The sequence below is a fragment of the Labrus mixtus genome, chromosome 9 (assembly GCF_963584025.1).
Source record: "Labrus mixtus chromosome 9, fLabMix1.1, whole genome shotgun sequence".
Taxonomy (NCBI): Eukaryota; Metazoa; Chordata; class Actinopteri; order Labriformes; family Labridae; genus Labrus; species Labrus mixtus.
Genome location: NC_083620.1, coordinates 23,975,126 through 23,998,665, shown reverse-complemented (window position 1 = coordinate 23,998,665; position 23,540 = coordinate 23,975,126). Strand labels below are relative to the sequence as shown.

At 41.9% G+C, this 23,540-nt stretch overlaps 1 protein-coding gene across 3 annotated transcripts in view; it reads left to right on the top strand.

Moving 5' to 3' along the window:
- The window catches only part of stard13b (StAR related lipid transfer domain containing 13b), a 63,634-nt gene that overhangs the window by 25,330 nt on the left and 14,764 nt on the right, over nucleotides 1-23,540 (top strand). The window contains exon 1 of one of the 3 annotated variants that reach the window (XM_061047009.1): nucleotides 5,225-5,688. The exons of 1 other annotated variant lie outside the window; for it this stretch is intronic. In XM_061047009.1, the coding sequence (XP_060902992.1) occupies nucleotides 5,565-5,688 (124 nt within the window). In that variant the 5' untranslated portion in view covers nucleotides 5,225-5,564. Of the gene's footprint in view, nucleotides 1-5,224; nucleotides 5,689-11,947; nucleotides 12,234-23,540 lie in introns of those variants that run through there. One more of the 3 variants, XM_061047008.1, reaches the window with a different exon arrangement.

Genomic DNA, 23,540 nt, shown 5'->3' with positions numbered 1-23,540 from the left:
CCATAGCATCGGACTCTTTTGCTTTCTCCGCCATTTCTCCCATCTGACATGGAAAGTCTCCCGCTGTGAGGGACACGTGTGAACAAGCAGCTCAAGGAAGATATATCATCGGCAGCCTGACGTCATTTTATGACATTTTCAGGAGTGGGTGTGTGAAAACAGCTTCTGTTTGTCTTTTACTTTTTTTTCCCTTTTTTTTTTTTTTTGGGGGGGGGGGGGGGGGGGGTTAATTTGTAGCAGCAAAACTGTGATGCCTCTGTGTGTGAGAGATTTGTCATAAGAGGAGAAACAACAGGCCGAGCTCTAAGTTTAATTTTAACCAGCTGTCTTTGTCTCCTTTGGTCTTTGTCAGACTCCAGTTTCTCCGGAGGGGGGGGGGGGGGGCTCATCCTGAAATATAAACATCTACTTCCTGTTTGAATTTGTTTCAAGGAGGCTAATGTCATGCTACAGTATATCATGTGATGTAATTTATTGAGAATTATCCTGTCAGTTTTACTTCAAGGTGATTGCTGTTAAGAGGCCTGGGAGCTAAACTTCCCTGATGTGCATTTTTCATCAAGCGGAAAGTGATGGGGGAATTCTCACAGTGAAAACAGAGACTTACAAACAGCTTGAAAAGGACTGAAAATCGATAAAACATTAGCTTATTTTACATGTGAGGGAGAAAGAGTGAGATGGAGGAAGTGAGAGTGATTGAGGGAGAAATGTACCTCTGTGATTAGATCCTCATTGCTCTAATAGAAACCAGGTGCTGGATACTGGTGTAAATGTTTTCCCAGGCATTTTTGTGGCACAGCCTTTAACAGATCCAGACCTGACAGCATTACATGCTTTGTCATTCAATGAAACAATGGCAACGTACGCCTGTCATGCCAGTTTTACATTCTTCAGGCCTCTTTATACAAACTTTGACCCCTGCGAGCTCTCCCTTCTATGGACACTTCATCATATTGAAACAAACTTTGTGCTGATGTTTAAAACAAAAAGTCAAGTTATGTAACACACTGCTGCAGGGGGAAGATTTCACCACAATATAAAGTGGTGATTCATGTGAGAATCTGCACTTTTCTCTTTCTATTTTGAAAACAGGTTTGATGTAATGGATCATCTGTTTGCGAATGAATGGTTCTATAAAGAGCAGCCTTCATTCAGGGAAGAAACCATGACGTTACCTCTAAGAAAACAGAATTAGTGGCCACTTTAATGGATTGGGACCAGAGTCCGCTCCTCCTTCCCCAACCCCATAATCTAAACCCAGATACACACCACATGTGTGGCTCCTCTGGAAAAATGAACTCGACTTGGGAATATATGGTCAGGAAATTTATAGCACATGCCTGGGACGAGCCCTCGGGGGCCAGGGGGGGTTGGAGGTGGAGGCGAGATCTCCCTGCTCCCCCCTGCTCCTCGAGCCTTGTTTCCATTAGGCTGGGAAGAGCAATCTCCCAGACTATTGGAGGAGGAGGATGGGGGGGGGGGGGGGGGGTGTAAGACCTCCTGGCCAACAACACGACCCAGTCGCGGAGGAGAAATCAGTTTCCTCACATCTGGGATTTTCCCACTGTACCTTTTGGGGTAGCAGCATTCCACATCAGTCACTAAACACACACACACACTCTGCAATTCAGATAACTTGTGTGCAGATTAAAGCGAGCGTGTGTTTGTAAAAGAGTAGGAGGGAGACGGTTAGTGACAATGGACAAAAACTACCCGGGAAAAGAAAAAGAAATGTGAAAACGAGGGCTTTCTAAAAAGCTGCTCGGCCAAAACAAACACGCGTGTGAGTCAGCAGAGAGAAAACATTCTCAGGCTGATTGATGTTTCCTCTCTTCTCATCTGCTATTACTTCCAAACCGCTCCACGGGCTCAGTCATTGTCCCGCCACAGTGATACTTGCTGCAATAATGTCCATCCTCATTGTTGGAGAGAGGAGAGGCACAGGGGGGGTGGGGGTGGGGGGGGGGGCTGTGTTTACCTCTCTGGTGATTCATGTTGAAAGAGGTCAGAAGCTTGTTGCTGCGCTTCCTCCATCACTTTTACTGGCAGGGGTGGGATTGTGTGTCTGTCTGTCCTGTCCCGCCCTGTCAGTCACAGGGACTCGAGATTGATCCCTTGTTTACATCTCTGACAGCGCGTACATACATTCATTAACCTGTTTTCTACCCGTGTCAACAAATATCACCTTTGTGATTATAAGGATCATTTTGAAGATGAGTATTCTGTGTGAGAAAAGATATCTGAATCTGGGTTCTTTTTGCAAGTTAATGTCTTTACTTTGTTTGTGAACTAGACTAAATGTATTATCTTGAGTTCATCTTTGTGTCAGAAGCTTTCTGGTTCACGTGGCCTGCGGAAAAGGAGGTGCTTGACTCGGCCTAACCCTGACCCCTCCTGCAAAGTGACACTATAAAACGAAGCAGGTTCTACATACCAGAGTGTGTGTTTGTAAAATTCTGCCCTCCAAGCATTGCAGCCTGGGGTCTGTGGGGCTGAAAATAGTAACAGTCCGGTCACTGCTGGACAGATTCTTCCCTCTGACCCACGCTGAACCGAAGAGGAATCTACTTTTCCCCCACAGACTTTCAATTCTTGTGACCTGCTAACACTTAAAAATAACAGAGACAAATTTAGTATGATCCAAAAACAGATGACAAACTGACAAACTTGAATGCAGAAAGATGTGCAGGTTGAGTTCTCATGAAGGATTCATCTTTAATCTGTTCACAGGTTCTCTTACATGCAGGTTTTGTGTGCGCAGATCATTTCAGTTTCAGACAGAACAAATGGAAAACAGAGCCCTTCATTAATTAGCTCCTGCCACTCAGATATCTCACGATGTGACCTTGTTATAATCTGTGAATCAGCCGCTCGCTCGGTGGCAAATAGGGTCTGTCTCCTTATTGGAATGAAGTAATGTTAGCTCAGCTTCATGCCGAGGGGGCAACCTGAGGTCAGAGGAGATTTGTTCATTTTAGAAACTGTCAATCTTCAGCCGCTCACTCTGGCTCTGTGTGTTTATAATGGTATTAAAGCTGTTATAATAGTAATCCCAGCTGGTGAACCAGAAGTGATACAGCTGACATGATATCATCGCTCTCAGGTCGTGCTCTGCCTGAGTGGACGCAATGTAAGAAGAAGAAATCCCTTCAAATGAATCTGGTTAAAGATTGCTGAATGTGCAAGAACTTAACATGTTTATTCATACATGAACGGAGCTTTTCTCTTTTGTCTTTCCGCTATCTGCAGAGAAACATGTTGTGACAACAGAAGTGCTGAAACTGAACCCATGTTCAAGTGGAAGGCTTGACCGACTAGAATTTGCTGAATTTTCGATGAGATTATAACAGACATAGTATCCAGATCAAAATCCTAATTGTAGTTTAAAAATAGGTCGATGTCCATCAACATTTTAGAGAGACTCACATTAAGTTTACATGGAGAGATATTGATCATGAAAGAAAATCTGATGTTTTTTTTATATTTAAAGCCCCCCGTGAGGAACCCTAACCCCGTGGATCCTTTCTGATCTTGTTCTGTTCATGCATAAGTTGTGCTTTCTGACAAAGAAAAATCTCCCCCTTAGTTGTTTTAAATGTTTAACTCACATTGAATCTTTGGTGTGGAAAAAATTAAAGACCCTTTCAGCAGCCTGCTTTTAGTAGCTTTGTCTGACACCTATACACGGCAGACATGGAAGGCAAATAAAGTAAACAATCAATCTATTTTCATTTCTTTTTGTTTCATAAACCAGCTAAAAACTCCTCACAGGAGCTTTAATGAATCATTGATGTTAAGTGACGCAATAAGACACATGACTCACTCAAGCTGAACATATCTGTAGTATCCTTTAGGCTGCTTAATCTCTGATGATAATGAAGTGTGATATTGGGCTGGGGAAAGTGATTGCTGAATCTGCAGCGGTGTCATCTGAGAGCCTCACTGTGTTTGTAGTGGTGGTGGTGGTGGTGGGGTGTTGAGTGGTTTGCAGCTCGTGATGCCTTCAGGTGCTCTACGTAGAGTTCTGTGTCTTTACTCAGAGCCTGAATGTTTGAATTGTCCAGAGTGGTCTTAAAGAGTTATAAATAATTACTTAGATTGGAAACTCTGTCTGGTTTTTCTTCGTTTCTTCGTTATCGCGTGCCTTGAGACAGGATTATGTTGGATTTCTGTAGACTGAAAAGGGAATCTGATATTGGTAAGAATCCAAACATTCATGTTGGCTTAATTAACTGGTATTTCTGACTTAATTTATATAAATCAAAACATTCTTATAAAAAAAATCTAATTAAAAACATTGGAAATGCTTTTTACGGGTTACTTCAGTGCCATGTAACTTCAAAGTAACATTCATCAGAAGTGGTTGTCTGTATCAAATGGAATGGACTGGAGCTGGTTCAGTGCATTTCTAGTTTTCTGACTACTCAAAGCACTTTTTACACCACTGGTCACGTTCATCCATTCACACCACATTCACACCACATTCACACACTGATGGCAAAGGATTCTACAGAAAGTGTCCATCAGTATCAACTAATCCCTTTCATACACATTTACTGATGTAACAGCAGCAGTGCATATATAGATATATTATAGGCCTATATAATATATCTATATTTTCAAAACGTTTTTTTCCTCTATTAAGTTTCTTCAAACAAGAATGTGTGCAAAAGCTGATGAGCATGTGTAGAAACAGTCCCTTGAGATAAATAATTTTGAGGCCAAGTGTTCTTCAAACTTTCACTTGGGCTTTGCAGAGTTATGGAAACCTGTGAGGAATGTTCTCTTCGTGTTCTTTCGATAAATCATTACACAGGACACCTTTGAATTCACATAACCTTGACATAACATTATACACAGCGAGTTCTTTAAACATAAGATGACAAATAGCCCAGTTAGAGTCTTCATGGAACATGAGAAAATATGTATTTTTTTCTGGGTCAAAAATATGTCATATTAACTGTTAAACAGATCATAAAGTTGACACATCATTTTCAATTGGTGGTGTAACTTTTAAAAAAACTTGCAAAGAAGCATTACACAATGGGTTAACTTCACTTTCTGTGTTACCATCCTTCCTCCCAACTCTCTATTGCCCCTTTTCATTTATTTCCAACATTTTTTTTTGAAGTGGTCCCTATTTGCTCAGTCTGGCAATCCCCACATTCCCCACAGCACATGAAGGTACCACGGCTGAGAAGCGCTCGTTGTGCGTGGATTCCTTCACACACACACACAGACGCACGTACACACACATCTGGTGTGAGGTGTGAAAGCTTAACTATCACTTTGTAACTGTTCACTCGTTTTGTTGTTTTTTTGTTTTTAACAGAGAGGAATATTTGAGTTTTTTTCCCTCCTCAACAGGTTGACAGCTTCGTTTGAAGAGCGGATATCTAAGTCAGGTTTACTGCGGTAGACTAAAAGAGAAAAAAAAGTTAATAACCGGGAAAAGCAAAGGTGATTTTTTTTCCTGACCTATCGTGACGCTGGTGACTTGAACATAACTTGTTTTGTGTGGCACGCGGAGGATTTGGTTATTATGTCCTCGAGGAGGAATTGCGATGACATCTAGAAGAAAGTCAGCGAAACTGAAGCTCCGGAGGTCTTTCAGCGAGCAGCTGCGGAGCTCCACGTCCAAAGCCTGGGACTTACTGTGGAGGAATGTCAGGGAGCGGAGACTGGCAGGTCAGTAACCCGCTGAAAGAAACCTGTTCAATCTCCTTATCATTGCAGAGTCACTTTAAAGAAACCTGTTCAATCTCCTTATCATTGCAGAGTCACTTTAATTGTTAATGATAAAGAGCGTTTAAGTGTCCTCAAAGTGGTGCAACAGGAACATTTCAAAAGGGAAAGGGAAATGGTTTTAATTCTCCCTGTTTTTATTTTTATTTTTGGTATCTTTTCTCTAATAAGTATAGTTGGCTTATTCTGTAGTTATTTATGTACAACATAAAACACACTTAGTCCTATTCTAAGATGTACATCATAATGCAGTCTAAATGTGCGCACCACAATTTAAATGTTTAAATGTGACATTTAAAGATCAGAACTGAAGTTGTACGTTGTTAAAAAATACTCAAATAGGCATAAATCAATAACATCAGTTTTAACGTCTCCTTAATAACATAATGAACCATTTTTTCTGCCCACGTGAAGGACGTCGTTTCCTCTTTATAATTGTTCATTTCGGCATAGAGTGAATCCGTTATGAATGACAATGCGCACGGTTATTCCACTGAGCGGCGCTAATGGGTCATTTTTTTTAACTGCAATGGAAAAATCTGAGTTAATTCCAATAGCTGATTGCAGTTGCTCTTCATTAATTTTCTCATATTTAATTGTAAACACAATATATTGAGTGCAGTGTCTTGTTTCTCTGTTTGCTTGTTAGATTACCTCTGTGAATAAATCTGGACCCAAGCCGTTTCCTTACAGTGTGACTCCAGTGAAATGATCTGAGCATATTTCCTCTAAAATCCGACTCTCTATGACATGTGCTGAGCAAGCCTTGTTATTGAGGCCCCGTTCACCTGTGCACCTAGAACTATGCACAACAATAGGACATAATGGCTTTAAAGAATCTCAGATGGAATAGGGGTACAGTTTGAAAAATAGTTTTTTTCAATTTAAAGATACTTTGGGGATAATTTTTGAGACGTATTGAAGAGTGATAAATTATATCCTGCTGCAGGGATTCTGTGTGTTGGAGTGTAAATCAATGGTTTGTGCAGTTACCTGCGTGTACCACTAGGTGCAGTGAACTGACCACAGTAGCTTCACATGGAAAGACACTTGCATATTATTAGATCTAAAGCAAGAGTTTAATATAAAAAATGATAAAAGGCCTCCGCTGAATTATGTATTTGGAGCTTGAAGATTATTTCATCCTTACAGTATCAACTGTATAGTGTTTGTTGCAGCAGCTGAGTTCTGCATTGCCTGCATATCTTACTCTTTATTGTTGCTTTCTTTTCATATATAGTGTGTATCTCAGTGTTTGTGCCATGCATCTGTCAGGGTTGAGTCATTGAGCTGTGAATGTAAATTGAACAAGGGGACATATCTAGAGCTAAACTAGATGACTGGTTTGGGATGTTATTTGAATAATGTTTATTCCCCTGCAAGGAGGTACTATAGTCATTCTTGCTGATTGTACTATAGTGGGCAGAACTGAGGATTTGTTAGGGTGTTTTTTAAACTCCTAGTAGTTCATTTGTTGCTCGTCAGAGATGTTCATCATGGACATTTGTGTCAAGACGACTGTAAGTCACGTTTTGCCTTTTAATGCCCTGACTTTAGACTTTAATAGTGTACATTATTCAACCAGGGCTTTTCTCAGAAGATCACATTAATTGCTTATGTGGAAGTTTCTTTCATGGCTTCATTTGTCAATCTCTGTGAAAAGTTTACGTGAGTATGATGATAAAAGAAAGGCCTTTTTTTCAGATGCTGCTTTCATGTGTAGATGCACGTTCAAGCTTTGAAGAAATACACAATGAACATGAGTAACACATCCATATCATGCTTTAAAAGTCTCGACTGTGAGAAGGTACTGCTGAAATTTAAGGACATAAAAGAGGAGAAATGAGAAAATCAGGAGGTTGTTGAAAAGCCAATTAAAACATATAATTTCAGAACAATTAGTTTATGCTTATTTGTACTTTACATCAGTCAAATTGCTTAGCCAGAAAAATGACGTAGGCTATGTCCATATAGGGGCTGCATCCTTGGGAGGGCACACTTGAAGACCAATTTTGTCACTGTGGCACATTGAAGGCTGTCCCATTTAAAAGACTCCTTCAAATGTGACCAACAAATGCGTCCTCTTTTCCCCGGCCAACTAAAGTTCCGTCCTGTGCATCTCTTTGTAGCCCGAGATATCCTGTCATTTATTGTGCCCCATTTCAAACAAGCTGGTGGACTCTCAAGCGGTCAATAAAAACACTTTCAAATGTGACTATTTGGTTTCAGCTCAGTCGCTACCTAACGTCAAAACACGAAAAAGTGGCTTTAAAACTTTAAGTTATCTTTAAAATACTAGGTTAAGCTACGTCATATAAGATGGTTCCGGTGAAGCTGTCAGGGTTGCTATAGGCGACAGAGGCGGTTTTTGTTAGATAAAAAAAAAAGCTTAAGGGCGGGGCCGGATGGTGATGCAAACGGGGAATCCTCCATAGACCAGACCGTCTCCTTCCAGTTTGCCCTGAGTGGTCCACACAGCCTATAAGGGTCCTTTGAAGTAGGCTACCCCTAAAATGATAGACATTGCATGACGCTACATTTAAGTTGAATATGATATGAAATCTGTTCACCACAAATCAGAATGCTAGAATCATATCATCCATCTGTCATTATAATTATTTCTAAATATCGTATATGGAAAATGTACAGCTAAGAGCCTGACGATTTAAGGCGAAATCTCACGTGAGACCTTCAAATCTGGGATATGAAGGAGGTAGTAAAAATGCCAAGGAATGTCCGAGTGGTTCTCCTCTGTGATTGTGAATTGTTTGTTTTAGTGATTTTTAAATTTTCTATTTTAATATTTCTTTTTGTCCTCTGTCATGACGCTTTTGATGTTGTGTGAAGCACTTTGAATTTAATCTTGTTGTTGAAATGTGCTATAAATAAACTTGCCTTGCCTTGCCTTACACATTGGGAAGCGACTCTTGAAGGTCTGATTTATTGAACAATCCATACCATGTTGAGTCACAATTGAGGTAGGTTACAAATATTCCAGCAGAGGACGCATGACCTCATCCTCTGGGCCATTACAACCTGCAGAGCAGCTCTACCGGTCTTGCAGTCTTAAAGTGTGATTTACTCCCAGACCTGAGCTCAGAATTTAGACATTTGGTGGCTCATGAGATGGAAATCTCCCATCATACTGGTGCTATTCTTAATCCTGTGCTCCAGGAAACTTAGCCACAGCAGAGCCAGGACTGGCCAGAGCAGAAACATGTGACTGCTGAGGAATCAAACCACATCAGAGAAGCGTCTAAACCCAAATCATCTCCCTCCACACTCATCATGTGTGTGGGCCTGAGCTTCCACTGCATGACTCAGAATTTAAGTTTCCCTTTTGTCATCCCACCTGACTGAGGCTGAGTGCCGCAGCAGAGAATGAATGAAGGCTGGACAGTCACTAAAAGCCAGATTTACTTTTACGTTTCAGCAGGGCTCAATTTGTCATCACACATACATTTAAAGCCTCTTTTGTGGTGAACAGAGACGTACAGCTTCTCACTGAGCCTCATTATGTTTTTGTATACGTGTGTAATGCGAGTGTCGTATTCCTGTTGCCGTGTTGTATAGCATTTGAGCCGTGAATCCCAGACAGAGGCGAGTTGGAACATGTTTGATAAGGGCTTGAGTCCCTGTGCCTGACACACAACACTCCCTGCGACGGACACCCGGCAGCCGGTTCTTCACGGCATGCAGCACAAAGTTGAACCTCCCAAAGAGAACTCTGGAGCTCTCGTAGCTCTTTCACAATTCCTCGCTGAGGTATTCGAGTGCTGTCAGACACAAAAACACCATTAATCTCGTTCATTATGATGTTGCATAGCAGCGGGTGATTGATTCCGTAATGCGATACGCGTGATGCACTCTGTGACTTTCTTCGTCTAGACGGGGAGGGAAGAAGAAAACACAGAAATGGGTTCAGGGAGATTGCGCTGTTGCCAGCACGCTGCCAATCATTCTCAAGCATCTGACACCTGAAGCGATGTTTCTACAGTATGAATGAACACAGGTGTTTGTGTGTGTAGAAAGTGAGTCACAGCCCAATGAAATCATCTGAAAAGTGTCACACTACCACCTTGTACCTTAAAAAAGCAACACTTACACATTGAAAGCGCTCCGCCCAAGGGTGTGGAGAGACTCATTAAACTCAGGAGAAGTTTATAAAAAAAATAAAAAAATGTGAAGCAGCTCTGAAGTGTGCTTCTGAATTGTGCTCTTTGTGAGCTTAAGCTGAGCTGAATGTTGCCAGCCAGGGAGAGAAACAGACAGGGGTTGTGTTTGACTTGGTCTCCTGCCCATTTGTGCTTAATTCACATGTATGGCGCCATGCTCATACGACACAGGCAGGCCTGTATGCAGAGGCCACGGCGGTCTAAGGGAGAGTGGCAGGGGCCCTGATGGTGATTGGTGGGTCGGCCTGTGCGGATATGGACTTTATTTCAGGTGTTGTGAGCTTGTAAGACATAGGTTGGCTATAAATGAAAGCATATTGAGTGAAGTCTGAATATAAAAATGACTAGAAATAACGAAGGCACAACATTGTTCAATAATGCAATTCATGCTAAAAATAACTTGTGGATCATCATGAAACCTTTCCTGGAATGTCTTAAAGTGGCAGTGGTTGCAGAAAATTTTTACTTTTAATTTCTTTTCAATGTCATGCACATTTTTCCATGTCTTCAACTCAGTATAATTACATAAATTAATACATATTTTCACAATTTTTTCTTTCCCCCAATCCTTTTTTGTTCATACGGATGCAGCTGTATCACTGATACTACAACAAAGCACACTGGCTTCTTGTATAACTAACACATAACAGTAAGCACTTTCAGATTCCCAGTTCAAAGTGGATTATTTTGCCCATGTAACACCATGTTGGGTATGGTGGGCAAAGTCTTTCTGCCCCTGATTCACCATCTGGGGATTTAACCGAGGCATTGTGGCGGGAAGGCGGTGGCGGTGTGTAAGCTTGGAGCCGGCATAGCCTTGATCACACTTGAACAAAAAGTTTTCAGGATGAGCTGCATGTGTGAATGCAGACGGATGAATCTTTCACTCTGACTTTATCCAGTATGTCCTGCCAGGCTCCTAGTCATTTTTCCACATCCAAATGTCCAAAGTCCAAAGTGAGCTGATGTGAGAATGCAGCAGGGTATAATCAGGAGACCTTACCTTGAGGGAGTGGGAGGGTTTGGTGAAGTTTATTCCCTGCAATCAGTGCTCGACCATATACTGTCTGCATGCAACCGGTGCGAGCTCCGAAATCATGTCTTGCCTCAGGAAACCAGTGCCCCGCTCCTGTCTGACAGGGACAGTCTTCACTGTGAAGTGCAAGTGTGAACAAACAGATCAGGAGGATTTCAGGGTCTGTCCTTCAGAGATTCTCTGCAAATTTTCAGGAGTGCATATGGGACACGAGTGATGTGAAGCTCCCACTGCCTCTTGTGTTTCCACAACAACGTAACACAACGGTATAACGCTGTTGAGGATGTAAAGTTTAAGTACAACCTCTATAAACCTTTAACATTAGAACATGCTGAGATATTTTGCTGTTATACTGACTACACACCACAGAAGAAGTTTATTTTTCCTGTCAGTTGAAGAACCTTCAGAGCTGACCTGATGACATGCCTGAGTCTGATCTTTCCTTTTGTGTTGACTAAAGGGTATCCAGGTCACCCATATGTATTCAAGCCAAAATTTCTTCCCCCCTGAGGAGCTGACACTTGGAGGAGACCTGCTGAGAGGCCTTCCTGTCGCTGGAGCTGGGGGTTATATGCGGGGGTGGGGGAGCAGGAATTAGCATTCTCCAACCAGGAAAACAACTTCTCCCTCTCTTTCTCTTTTCTCTCTTAAAAAGGCACACACTCACTTTCGCCCAGTAAACTTGGCACCTGTGTGAGCGGCAACAGCGGAGGAGTTGTTCTAGTGCAGGGCGGCTCCAAAACCACTATTTTTGTAAGCCCTCCCACACCCCTCTGCTCTCCTTACTCACTTCGTCGGCATTCCAATGGTATTTATATTTCCCTCCAGAGCAGGGGGAAGTTGACAGGCATTCACACAGACGCTGGATTCAACTCAGCAAGGTGGGCAGTACTCCCTCTGATCCCTTCCCATTGGCCCCACTGTTGTCACATGGCCCACAGAGTCCGAGTGAAGTGTTGGCACTCCTCCCCCTTGGCTCTGCTCTGCCGTCCCTCTCAGCTCCCTTCAGACTTTTTGAGCCTGGATGTGAAGTTTTCTGCTGCTGGGAGATCGGTGGAGTTAGTGTGTATCAGCCAGCGGTCAGGGGCTTGTTTTGGGGGAAAGAGCTGTAGTTATGTTTCGGGAGCTCCCAGAGTCTGAGGGCAGCGAGTGTCTCGGGAGTATGACCCCAGAGACTCAGGATATCTACCTGAGGATGGACCATCACCGCAGACGCTCTGGGTACAGGCTGGGCAGGATCATTGCTAGGCAGCAGCTACTCAAGAGGATCGCTGGAGGTAGGAAAGATACAAGTGACAGTTCAGATTAGTTAAGATTTTGATTTGAACTTTTTTTGTTGAGCTTCCAGGAAGGTTGGGAGTTGCTGCTAAACAAGCAAGCAGACAGTGACTAAGATATGTCACATTATATATGATTATGAGAGTACGATCCAGCGTGACCTGGTGGACAATGAACAAGGACATTGTTGTGAATGTTTGGGATCAGCTGGTTGTCTTAGTGAAATGTCAATCTCTGGCTAAGTCTTTGTCTACTTGTTTTTCAGATAATTCAATAGAAATAATCTTTGGAAGACAAATATAATGGTTTTAAGTCTGTGTTTGTGTGGGTTTGTGTGCCACTGCACACAAACCCACACTTGACCTTCAGTCATTCATGAAGTCTAGGGTGCAGTGTTGGTAAATAATTAGTATTGACTGACTCCGTTGAACAGTGTGAGGTGATAAGCTGAAGGATCTGTTATATACCATGAGGTAAACCCAGAGTGTAAACAAGAGATATCAATGAAAGTCCAGCCTGACAGTTTTACAAGCCCTCAGCTCGCCGTATGGGATTTCTTTTTACCACAACATGTCCTGACCTCTCATTCATTCTGTTAAGAGGGCAGTAACCTCTTGCCCCTCCATTTACCTGCTGATTTAAGGTCAGTCCACGAGAAGGGGGGGGGGGGGGGGGGGGCAGGGCAGAATAACAAAAGAGGGACAAAGAACTCCTCCTGCTCCTCCTGCAGGTGTGAGCACGCTGGATCAAAGGGCAGCAGCATTTCATAACAGAAGAAGCTTCATCAGTAACAAACTGCAACCGTGAGATGAAATCACACAGCATAGTTGTCCTCTCAGTCACCGCACCATGAGCATGAGTCGGATAGTGCAGCCTCTTGTTTCCTGAATGACCACAGCCACTGCGGCGTCACACGCGGCAAGTTTGTGATGGTGGTGATGTGAGGGACGCACAGAGACCGCTGTTGTGAGGATTTCTTGGATTGTTTTCGAGGGGGAAATCTTTATGATCTGATGTTTTCTGGCGTGTACGGTCATGTTTCAAGGCATGTGTTTTCAGATTACAGATGTCTGCCTTTACAGCAAACCAACAATTTAGGTCGACTGTGACAAGGACCCGGAATATGTTCATGTTTGAAGTGGGTTAAGAGCTAAGCTCATTCAAACAGCTTTTACCTGCATATGTATCGTCCGGTTAGAAGTTTTAATGATTCATTTTATTTGACACTTTTCTTGCACATTTCTGCATTTTCTGTTGTTTTCGTCCCTCACTTTTAAACCCATCTCAATAGATATTATTCAGCCACATCCATACTCTCATGATCTCCACCATCTTCCATGAAAAACGTTTTATTGTTTCATCAGGGTTCCCACGCGTCCTTAAAAAGGCTTACATTTGATTTATAAAATTTAAGGTCATAAAATGCCTTTAAAGCATTTTTTTGATGTGGGAGAGGTCTCACATTTCAGCAACACTTCGACTGACATGTCAAAATACTTTTTTGAATATAGACTGTCAAGTTAGAGTTACCATTTTTAGGGGGGAATTGTTCATTTGACAATTCTCTGCATTTCTGAATGCATATTAAGTACAAATTCACAAACCATGAAGGGCAGATAGAAGGAGAAGAAGATTGGGGAACCATCGGTTATGTAGCGATTTACAAGATGTGAAAAAAAAAACTTTAAACATGGGAAACTTGAAATCAAAGCTGTTGAGTTTAAAAAGTGTGCATCCACCATCAATTATAAAAATCACAACGTGAAGTCGCTGCAAATGCAGGACACTAATCATCTATAATAAAAAAAAGAAAGGATTAAAAGAAGTGTACCATTGTAAATGTTATAATTAGGGGATTCATTTTGTTTATTGTGTTAAGCAATTCTTTTTTGGAGAGAGGTTTTTATCTCCTCATATAAATTCTGAGCCCACAAACTCTTTTACACCTTGTTTGGAATATAAATCTCCATGGTGTCTATATTGTACAATAGAATACAGGTTGAAAAACTATAGGAAACTTAAGGTGCTCCACATCTGTTTTCATCAGATTTCTGAAGTGCTGTGATTATGCTCATTTGGGTAATCATAGTTTTTTTTTATCTGACTGCTATAAATGCCTTAATTGAGCAATTTACTTGCAATGCGGCAGCATTTCTTCATTTTCCTCAGGAGAGCCGTGTTTAAGCTCTTCATGAATCATATTTCTTACAACTCTGATGCCTCACCTTGTGTGAATCATACCTATAAATGGTACTTTTTTAAGGGACTTACTACAGGGAAGCCAGAGGACTGATCTCCATGTGTCGCGGTGGCTCCTGCATTCCAGCTGGCCCTCATGTTGACATAGCAGTTTGAAAGTGAGAGGGGGCCATGGCGATGGGCTGAGTTACTCAGTATTGTTTCACCCAAAATTCCTGGGAAGCCTGCAGGGTCTTAGTCATGTTTCCGATCTGATGGCATTTCAAAGCCACCAATGCTATGTATGTGTGTGGGGTCTCACTCGGCCCATCCTGATTAGCTTCTGACAAAGAACCAGGAAAAAATTAGGACCTTCAAATTCCTTCAGTCCAAAATTTCTGCCCAGTATATCTCCTCGGCTCTGAGAGATGATGGATGCCATTGCACAGCTGTGTGATGCAGGATGGAAAGAAACAGGCGTTTGAGAGCTGCACAGTAGGATTGTTGTGCAGGAGAGAGGGCCTGTTTTTATTGCGGAGGAATGTGTCTCCTTCCCTAAAATATTCCTCAGATTTCAGAGGAGTATGCCATACTTCATCGTTCTGGCTGGACTGCTGTGTTCTTGATTTTTTTTTCCTTCTCTGTGCTGCTTGGTACATCTGGGGTCCAGATTTTCTCCTACATTTGGCACATTGTATACGTCCAATAACTAACTTTACACACATTTATCATACTTATTTATAAGTCACAGAGCTATTCATGCCATCATCTGGGATGTGACTATAATGTGTAATTAGCTCTTAATCATATTCTGTAGTGATTCATTGTGTATTGTATTTTGGTGCAATGCATCTCCTCTCATTGATTGAGATGTATATTTGTACACGGTCCCTGACATACTGAACACTAAACTCAACAGGGGAAAAGAGGAGAAACTCTTGATTAGCTTACCCAGAAACTATTTAATGTAATTGTTTGATTTCCATTGTGTAAGCTGGTACACATGGTTCATTAAGAGGGGCAGATATTATAAGATTAATCTTCTTTCTGCTCCTTTTCATTCAAAATTTGAGATTTTATGTTTGTTTGTTTTTCTTAACTTTATTGTTTCTTTGAATGAAATACAATTGACAAATAAAAAAAATAAAAATAAAAGGCATTTATATTATTATTGACATATGGGAGAGAACTTATGTACTCCTTATTTTGGTGTGACAGTTGTGTCAATGTAGCGTTCATCAGGGAATGTTGGGAAGGATTTAGGTGTGTTTGGTACATCACATTTGACTGATTTAGTAAAATTTTAGTTTAAAAAAATCTACTTATAAATGAATTTCAATGAATCACCTCACAATATTATACCAATATTTTCCAGCTGTTTTCCAAGCTGGACTCTGTTGAAACCCTGATCATTTATAGATTGTTCACAGAACATTTATAGGCCCTCAAAGTGTTACTCTTAAGTGGTGTGAAGTCCGTCAAACTTTTCTCGGCCTTCTGTTGAAACCCCGAGCAGCTGAACGCTACGCCGTGACTAAAAGCTCGCTCGCTGACTGAGGCCGTTTGGTTCTTCCTCTCTTTAAGAGCTGCTGTGTTTGGAACAAGAAGCTCTGTCCCGTCTGACCTCTCTTTGGCCCTTCTTCTTGGCTTTTTGACCTCAGCGCAGCCAGCGGGCTCCGGCCTGTGCCCTGGAAAGTCCATTAGTGCATTCTGCCACGGTGGAGGATGTTATGTGACTCTTGTCAAATGACACAAGTTACTGCATGGCAGCTGTGTGTCTATCGTGAATCTGACTGTGTCCTGAGGTAACAAAGCTGGCCTTTTATTCAGACGTCACGGGCAACAGGCTCGTGTATTTCAGGTTAACTGACTTTTTCTACATTTGTTCCCCTGCTTGTGTGTATCAGTCTTTGCACATTATCTTCCATCTCAGTACAAGTTTGATCCTATTTACACAATATTTGACTAGTTACTTTGATAATACACCTTTTGATTTACATCAAGGTTAAAATAATCTTCAGTAAAATAAACCGTCAAGAGAGAAAACTTGCCTTAAGAGAAGGCAAACATTTGTGAGCAGGATAGTTGCACACTCAGAGATTGTGAATGCTTTCCATAGAGAGGACAGGAACACTCGAGCTTGTCAAGAGGAGACGCTCGGCCCCTCTTCCTCTCTTCTTCCTCTTTCCAGTAAAAGGATAATTGTCAGAAAGCCGCTGTGAGAAGGGCTTGGTATTGTTCTGTGTTTGGAGCGTTTGTGAGGGTAAAAAAAAAAAAAGCCTCTTCAAGGTGAGGAATCCAGTCGGACTCTGTCCTCTCCCGCTCAAGACTCCTCTCTCAGAGCTCTGCATTATTCATCCGTGGTCTGCTCCAACATGTGGCACGTTAGATCATGTGTGTGTGAAACAAACATAACTGCTCCTTCATTCAGATGGAGGTTTGATGATAAGTGGGGATGTAGCCGTATGCATTGTTTACTAAGTACACACACAGCCGGTTTATCTTTTATTCATGAAGCGCTCTGTTGTGGATCTGATTGTTATGCTGATTTTGTTTGCTGCCTTCAGCGGGCAGCAAATAACACCGACAAGGAGCGGAAAGCTGTTTTAGACCATGTGATTAACTGCATGTGTACTTCAAACACCAACACCATCACCGCACTTAAACTAATTAAAATCTATCCTTTTTATGCTTAGATGACACAATGATTCCTTCAACGTATTCTGAATGTGCACAAGGGAATAGTTAAAGGTGTCACGGCTACATTATAGTCACATCATGGTCACGTCATTGCTGTATGCTACATCCTTGCTACGTACTAAATTAAATCAACTTTGATCACAGTAGGTGAATTTAGCACAAAGGGAAGTTCAAACCAAACCAGACCGCACATTGACAACTTCTGTTTCTGAGGATGTTCTCATCTGACATGTTCCTCCCACAATAGACTCAAACAAAGTGTGACTAACTATAATAAATCTACCTGAAAAAATAGTCACAGTTGATTGTCGACTGAATTTGCCTGTGATATGAATGTCCCTGTTTAAAATCACTAATTGGTACAAAGGTTATCGATGACTTTTACAGTGTATTACATACTTTACAGATTTATGATGTGGTATGAATTTTGGACATACTAGTGTCTGTAAGCTCTCCTCATGTATTTGTTGTGTGTGTGTGTGTGTGTGTGTGTGTGTGTGTGTGTGTGTGTGTGAATGTTTCAATGAGTGTGTTTGTCCTATGATCTTGTGATAGACCAGCTGACCAGCCAAGGTCAAATGTCTCAGAAGCTGTCACCAAAGAGCATAAAAAGTTTTAAAAAAGGGGAATGACTGTCTTTCATTCCAGTGAAATTGTGTTTAAAATTATTTTACATACAGCCCATGTAAAAAAAACACAGATCCAACTATCTCTCAATGTAACTTAAGAAAATCACGCTTTGTAAACCGTGTAAAGACAAGTAAGATATCTATAAATCTGAAAAATACTGCGGAAAACAAACCAGGGTGATTTCATATAAATGTGGATAATATAATACGTAGAAAACTGATCTGCTGTAATGAGATCATTTGTCGTACAGCTCTGAGCTCTTAAGAGCTTCTCAGCAGCCAAATGTCTCAACAGTTGGTGTGCAGCCGTTGGTATTTCCAGCTGTGTGAGTGAATATTTCAAGAATCTCGTAACGGACAGGAACAAACTGACTCAATCCAACCAACCTCTGCCTGATAAAGGTCACAGTGATAAAGCTCTGACTTATATTGGCCTGTAGGTGGCAGGCTGATCTCACGTCCTTCCTGTCGTTCTCCCTCCTGTGTTTGAATCGTTTGAATCTGAAAGTCAGAGAGGCTGACAGCTGCCACATGTGCACAGTTAATCATTGACTGAGAGCAGATTTCAGAAATGCCTCGGCGGCACTGTAACAGGAACACAAAGTCACTTATTAACAGAGCCGTGAAGGGAAGTTGATCCTGTTCTCAGGACTTTCACATGCCAATGATTAGAACAATGTAAGTCACTGAAAACTGTAAAATCAATATGTTTTGACCCAAATAATCCTTTCTTATCAGACAGCAAGATAAAACATAGTAATAGAAAAAACAAACATCTAATAAATGATTAACATTCCTGAATCTAATGATCTAAAATCAGGTTTTTATTCATATCAATAGACAATAAAGATAACTGTCAGATATTATTCTCCTTATTGATTTGCATTGATTATTAAATTACATTTATTCTTCAGACAGTGATTGTTGCACGTTTGTCATCCTGGATTTTTCCTATTACAACATTTTCCTCATCTGTATTGAAGTCATGCTCGAGTTCAGCACTTGGCTGCCCCCTTGTGGTTGTAAACACTAGGTGTTATTAAAAACTGACAGAGAGGACATGAAGCTCTTGTCTGGAGTGACTCTATGTACACATTGATGGCCATGCACGACAAGAAATCCTTCATTTTATCTTAAATCTGTGTGTGTGTGTGTGTGTGGGGGGGTTCTCTAATAAAGCAGAATTTGCTCTTGATAAGCTATGTCCACCTCCTCATACACACGTTGACTGTATCATTGTCTTTGCTGCGACACATACGTGTGTCGTGTGTGTGTGCTGTGAGAGTCCTGAGGCCTCCTGGTAGCCGTTCACTTTGATTTTGTTAATTAGGACCAGCGTCCCTAGGGCTGGCTCCATCCGTTTTTGTTTTTTTTTACTGCGGAGGACTTTCTCACGGTAGGGGTCCTTGTTGTGACAGTGGCCCCCTCTCTACTCTCTGATCCCTGCATAGTCCCCTCTGGGATCTGGTCCAAATGAGCTTGAGGTGGACCTTATGGAGCTCTGCAGGATTTGACTTCAGAGGAGTGTTCTTCTTGGTGTTTTTATTCTCTATATCCTGTACATCACAAAGCGGTTGGCGCACATTTGTCAGCTTACAGTTTTCCTCTGCCCTTGTTAGCACCTGCTTAAATGAAATGCCCCCTTCATCTTCAGACGTTTGATTTGTGTGGGTGCCACAGCTTATAAAACGTGTTGATTACTTTCCGGTCCGTCTTTTTCCATGTTTGACTCAGGATTTTGGGTCATCTGGCTGAGTGTTTGTCAGACATTTACTGTCATCCTGCTTTAGGTTGTGTTATAGGGCGCACTCGGAAAACCAAATTACAGTGTTTATATAGGCTATCAAAGGGAAGGAAGAATTACAGCCACACAACCGTATATTACAAGTGAGAAAAACAGCATGACATGGCGAGGCATGCAGCCTTTACTGTTCTTTACATAAAACCAGACATGTATGGACTTCAGATCAGGTGGCACACAAACACACACCACTTGTGGAATATGTTGGTAGGACTAAAGTTAACTAGATGAGCATATGGGGATCAGAGGGACTGACTGACGACTGTAAAGAAGCTGGCATAATGGCAGGAAGGAGCTCAAGTGAAAAAGATAAACTTTATTGATCCCCATGGGGGGAACAGCTCAAGAAACCGGAAACAGGAATATAATTATCAAAAATAAGTTAAAAGTTAAAAAGTTAAAAATCAAAAATCAAACTCGCACCATATCTCTCTTCCTAAGACAACCCCCTTACAATCTGACAGGGAAAGTCTTCTGCTTTGAGGTGCATGTGTGAGAGCAAAACAGCTGAATCTTTTGCACAGCTTTACCCGGAATGTTTTCCTTCCAGACATTAGTACATTTTCTGTGTTCATTTTTGGGTTGAGCCGATGTGAGAATGCAGCAGGAAACATTCAGGAGATTCTCTGCGAGTCAAAGACTGGGACTCGATGATGCTCATGCTGTGGTGAGGTGCATGTGTGAAGAGGTAAACTCGGAAGATTTCAGGGGCAGCTTGCCTGAAATTTTCCAGAAATTGTCAATAGTGCATTTGTAAAATCAGAATCAAAAATACTCGGTTGTTAAAAAACAAAGGCTAAATGACAGCTGGGGAGGAAGACAGAAGAGCAAAATGAGAGAAAGAGGGAGGAGAAAAGGAAGTAAAAATCTTCTACGGGATGTAAGTGAACAAAAAAAAGTCTTCCAGGCCCTGAGGTTAAACTTTATTTTGAAGTTTGTTTCCAAGCCTTAAGTCTAAATCCAGGGCCTGAACTTCCCCATGGGTACCTCTTATTATCAGTTCCATCTCTCTACCTTGTTGTTTTTATGCCTCCTGGGAAGATTTGTCATGGTGTTATTAAGTCTGAGGAGCTCACTTTAATAGAAACAATAACTTCGAATAAAAAACAATATATAGGTAAGACAGGCGATTTGAATTCATGATAGGGGGCTAGATGTGTGTTATCGCTGAACAGCCTGTATAATTCATCCTGCTCTATGTTGTTTATTTTTCTGTGGACAGTAAAAAAATAACTTCATCCTTACAACTTGCACAATGATAATTCTGATAAGATCAATAGTCCGGGGGTTTAGGGAGGCATGTATGAAATGAAAAAGGAAATCTCCATAAGACAAAGTTGATGTTTTTGTATCACCATAGAAAGCAAATCTTTCATAAAGGCCTTCCCAAAACACTTGAACGTGCGTGGGAACATGGCTACAGTCCAGCATCTGGAAGTGTTTAGCAGAATTGACTGCAGTATGTATTTCACAGAAAGCTTGGCTGATTGATTTCTGCTCTGTTCGGAGCTGTTGGCAGTAAAGCGGAGGTACTTAAGGATGGGGAGATTTCTGAGGTATCTCCTCCTTCCTGGTGGTTTCAGGTCAGAGGTCCTGTTTCTGGTAAAGGACACTCCTCTTGAAGTGTCTGCTTGAAGTCACGTGCCAAAGGCTCCTACAGTGTGACCAAAGGGGAAGAAGAAGAAGAAGAGGAACACCTGTCTGTGAAGCTGGAACACACTCCCCTCGGTTTGCTGAATGACTGTGAGGAATCAACATGTGGTTGTTAGAACATTTTCTCAAAACCGAGCGAATGTGAGACGCTGCTCTGAGTTGGCTGAACCCTGCAGAGCTGACAGTTTGAACATTGAAGACTTGGCTTATTTTGAGACCATGCAGCCCACATCTTAATCCATTATCTGTCCTCTTGTGTTTACCAGAACAGGCTCAGGGGGCTCATCATTTGTTGTTGTGGTATGGATTCTTTGTAAGAGGCCATTAGTGGTCCATCTCTGATAATATCGCCTATTTCTATCCAGGGATGTTGTCGAGTGACTTTCCAGATTTTAAATGTAATACCCCTCCTTTAGGCACCATGATGTTCTTAAGAGGGAAGAGAGACATGAGCCAGCTCATTGCTTTTACTGTGAGACTTCTGGTAACCAACACTGCCCAGGAATAGGTGAAGTGAATGATTGTCTAGGTATTCAAATGTCGTCACTGTGAATTGTTGTATCATAAGTAGGATGGGAAATGCCCCAAAAGCTGTCACTGGTATTTCCAGACTTAAAGAGACACACAAAGAGCAACAGGCAGAAAAAGAAAGAGAGAGTTGAGGGGTTGTTGCCCCTCAAGATGAAAGCCGTTTCTCTCTGGGTGTCCTTCAGAGGTGAAGGAGAGTGTTACCACAGCTGTGCTGCTCTTGTTTGAATTCAATACAGGACCTCAAGAGAAAAACACAGCTCACATGACTTTTGACCCAGCAGGCTTTGGCAACGGTCAACAACAGCAGCTCTCCGGCTCACAGAGTCGTGTTATTTACTCTCACAATCAATAAGCTCTTGCTGTGAGTGTGTGTGTGTGTGTGTGTGTGTGTGTGTGTGTGTGTGTGTGTGTGTGTGTGTGTGTGTGTGTGTGTTTGCTGTGAAGGAAAAGGTGGACCTCAGTCTTTTACCAGCTGATTTAGAAAACTTTTTTTTTTTTTAATCAAAGCATAAAAATGCATCTGTGATGTGTCTTTAAAGAGGCGAGGAGAGAATTGAAGAATATTTAATCTCATCTGTGATGGGTCTTAAATATTAAAAATCCTGACTTGCAGGTTAGGAATGCTAATAGCTCAATGGCTAGAGCTGTGCAAAAAAACAATGCAGCTGATATCGTGATAATTAATTTCACAGTTGTACATTGATTTTCTGGTCCCCCACATTGATACATTAAATTAATTAAAAATGATCCTTTTATTTCCCTTAAATTCCTGTAATCACAACAACCTCCACACCTGTAGATGCCGCTGGTTAGTAAGGCGGCTCCTGGACCCTGAAGCTGCCGAGGGCAAGATAAAGCAGCGGTGGTCGAGTGGCATAGATGTAAAGTGAAGCGAGGGAGTGCGGCTAATGTAAATAAAATGTTAAAGAAAGAAAAAACAAAAATGTTTTATGATTGTTTCACAGAGGTTACACTCTGCCAAACTAATAAATATGTCTACAACTCATCATACATGTGCAAGGAGCGTGTTGTTTGTCTGCAGCCCTCTTTATGATGCCGGCTGTGTGTCTCTGTTTGTCCACCCAGACATGCAGCTCTTCACAGCCATGACACGCTAAACCGTTTAAATTCATGCGACGTTTGTGAAGTTCTTTTGTCGTCTCATTAAAAGTGACAATAGTGTCTGTTACAGAAGGACAGAGAGAGACACATGACAGAGACAGCAACGTCACCTCCTCTCTACATTTCTATTAAGTGACCTGCAGAGTTTGAAGCTTGATCCAGAGTGACCTGCAGAGTGTAATGACTGACACAAAGAAATGTCCCGAACACAGGAACATGATGAGAAAACTCCAAAATACAGTCTGAGGCCAGGGTCTGTGCAGACACAGACATCACCACACCCCAGCCCTATCCTTGGCTCTGGCTTTTCCTGGGCTGGCTGGTTAGCACTGTGTTTGTCCTGAGGTCCCCGTCCTGCAGGAGGCATTGATGTCTGCTTTGTAAATCCACTTGTAACTGGAGACCTGCGGTCCACTGAATGCAGCTCTCCACAGGTCACACAGGACCACAGGGCAAACGCAGGCCCGGGATTTGCAGCCTCATTTGTATTTGAGGAAATTTTCCTTTGTTGTCTTAGCAACGCAGCCCGGAGCTGATCATTTAAAACCTGCATCCCATGTAGAGTACGGGATAACAGGTCCCCTGTGTGTCAAATGAGGGGGCTGGAAGCCGGTGAATGATTCAACAGCAGCTCTCTCTGTAATTACTCGGCCTGTGGAGCCCGCCAGCTCATGTGCCAATCACTGCATCAG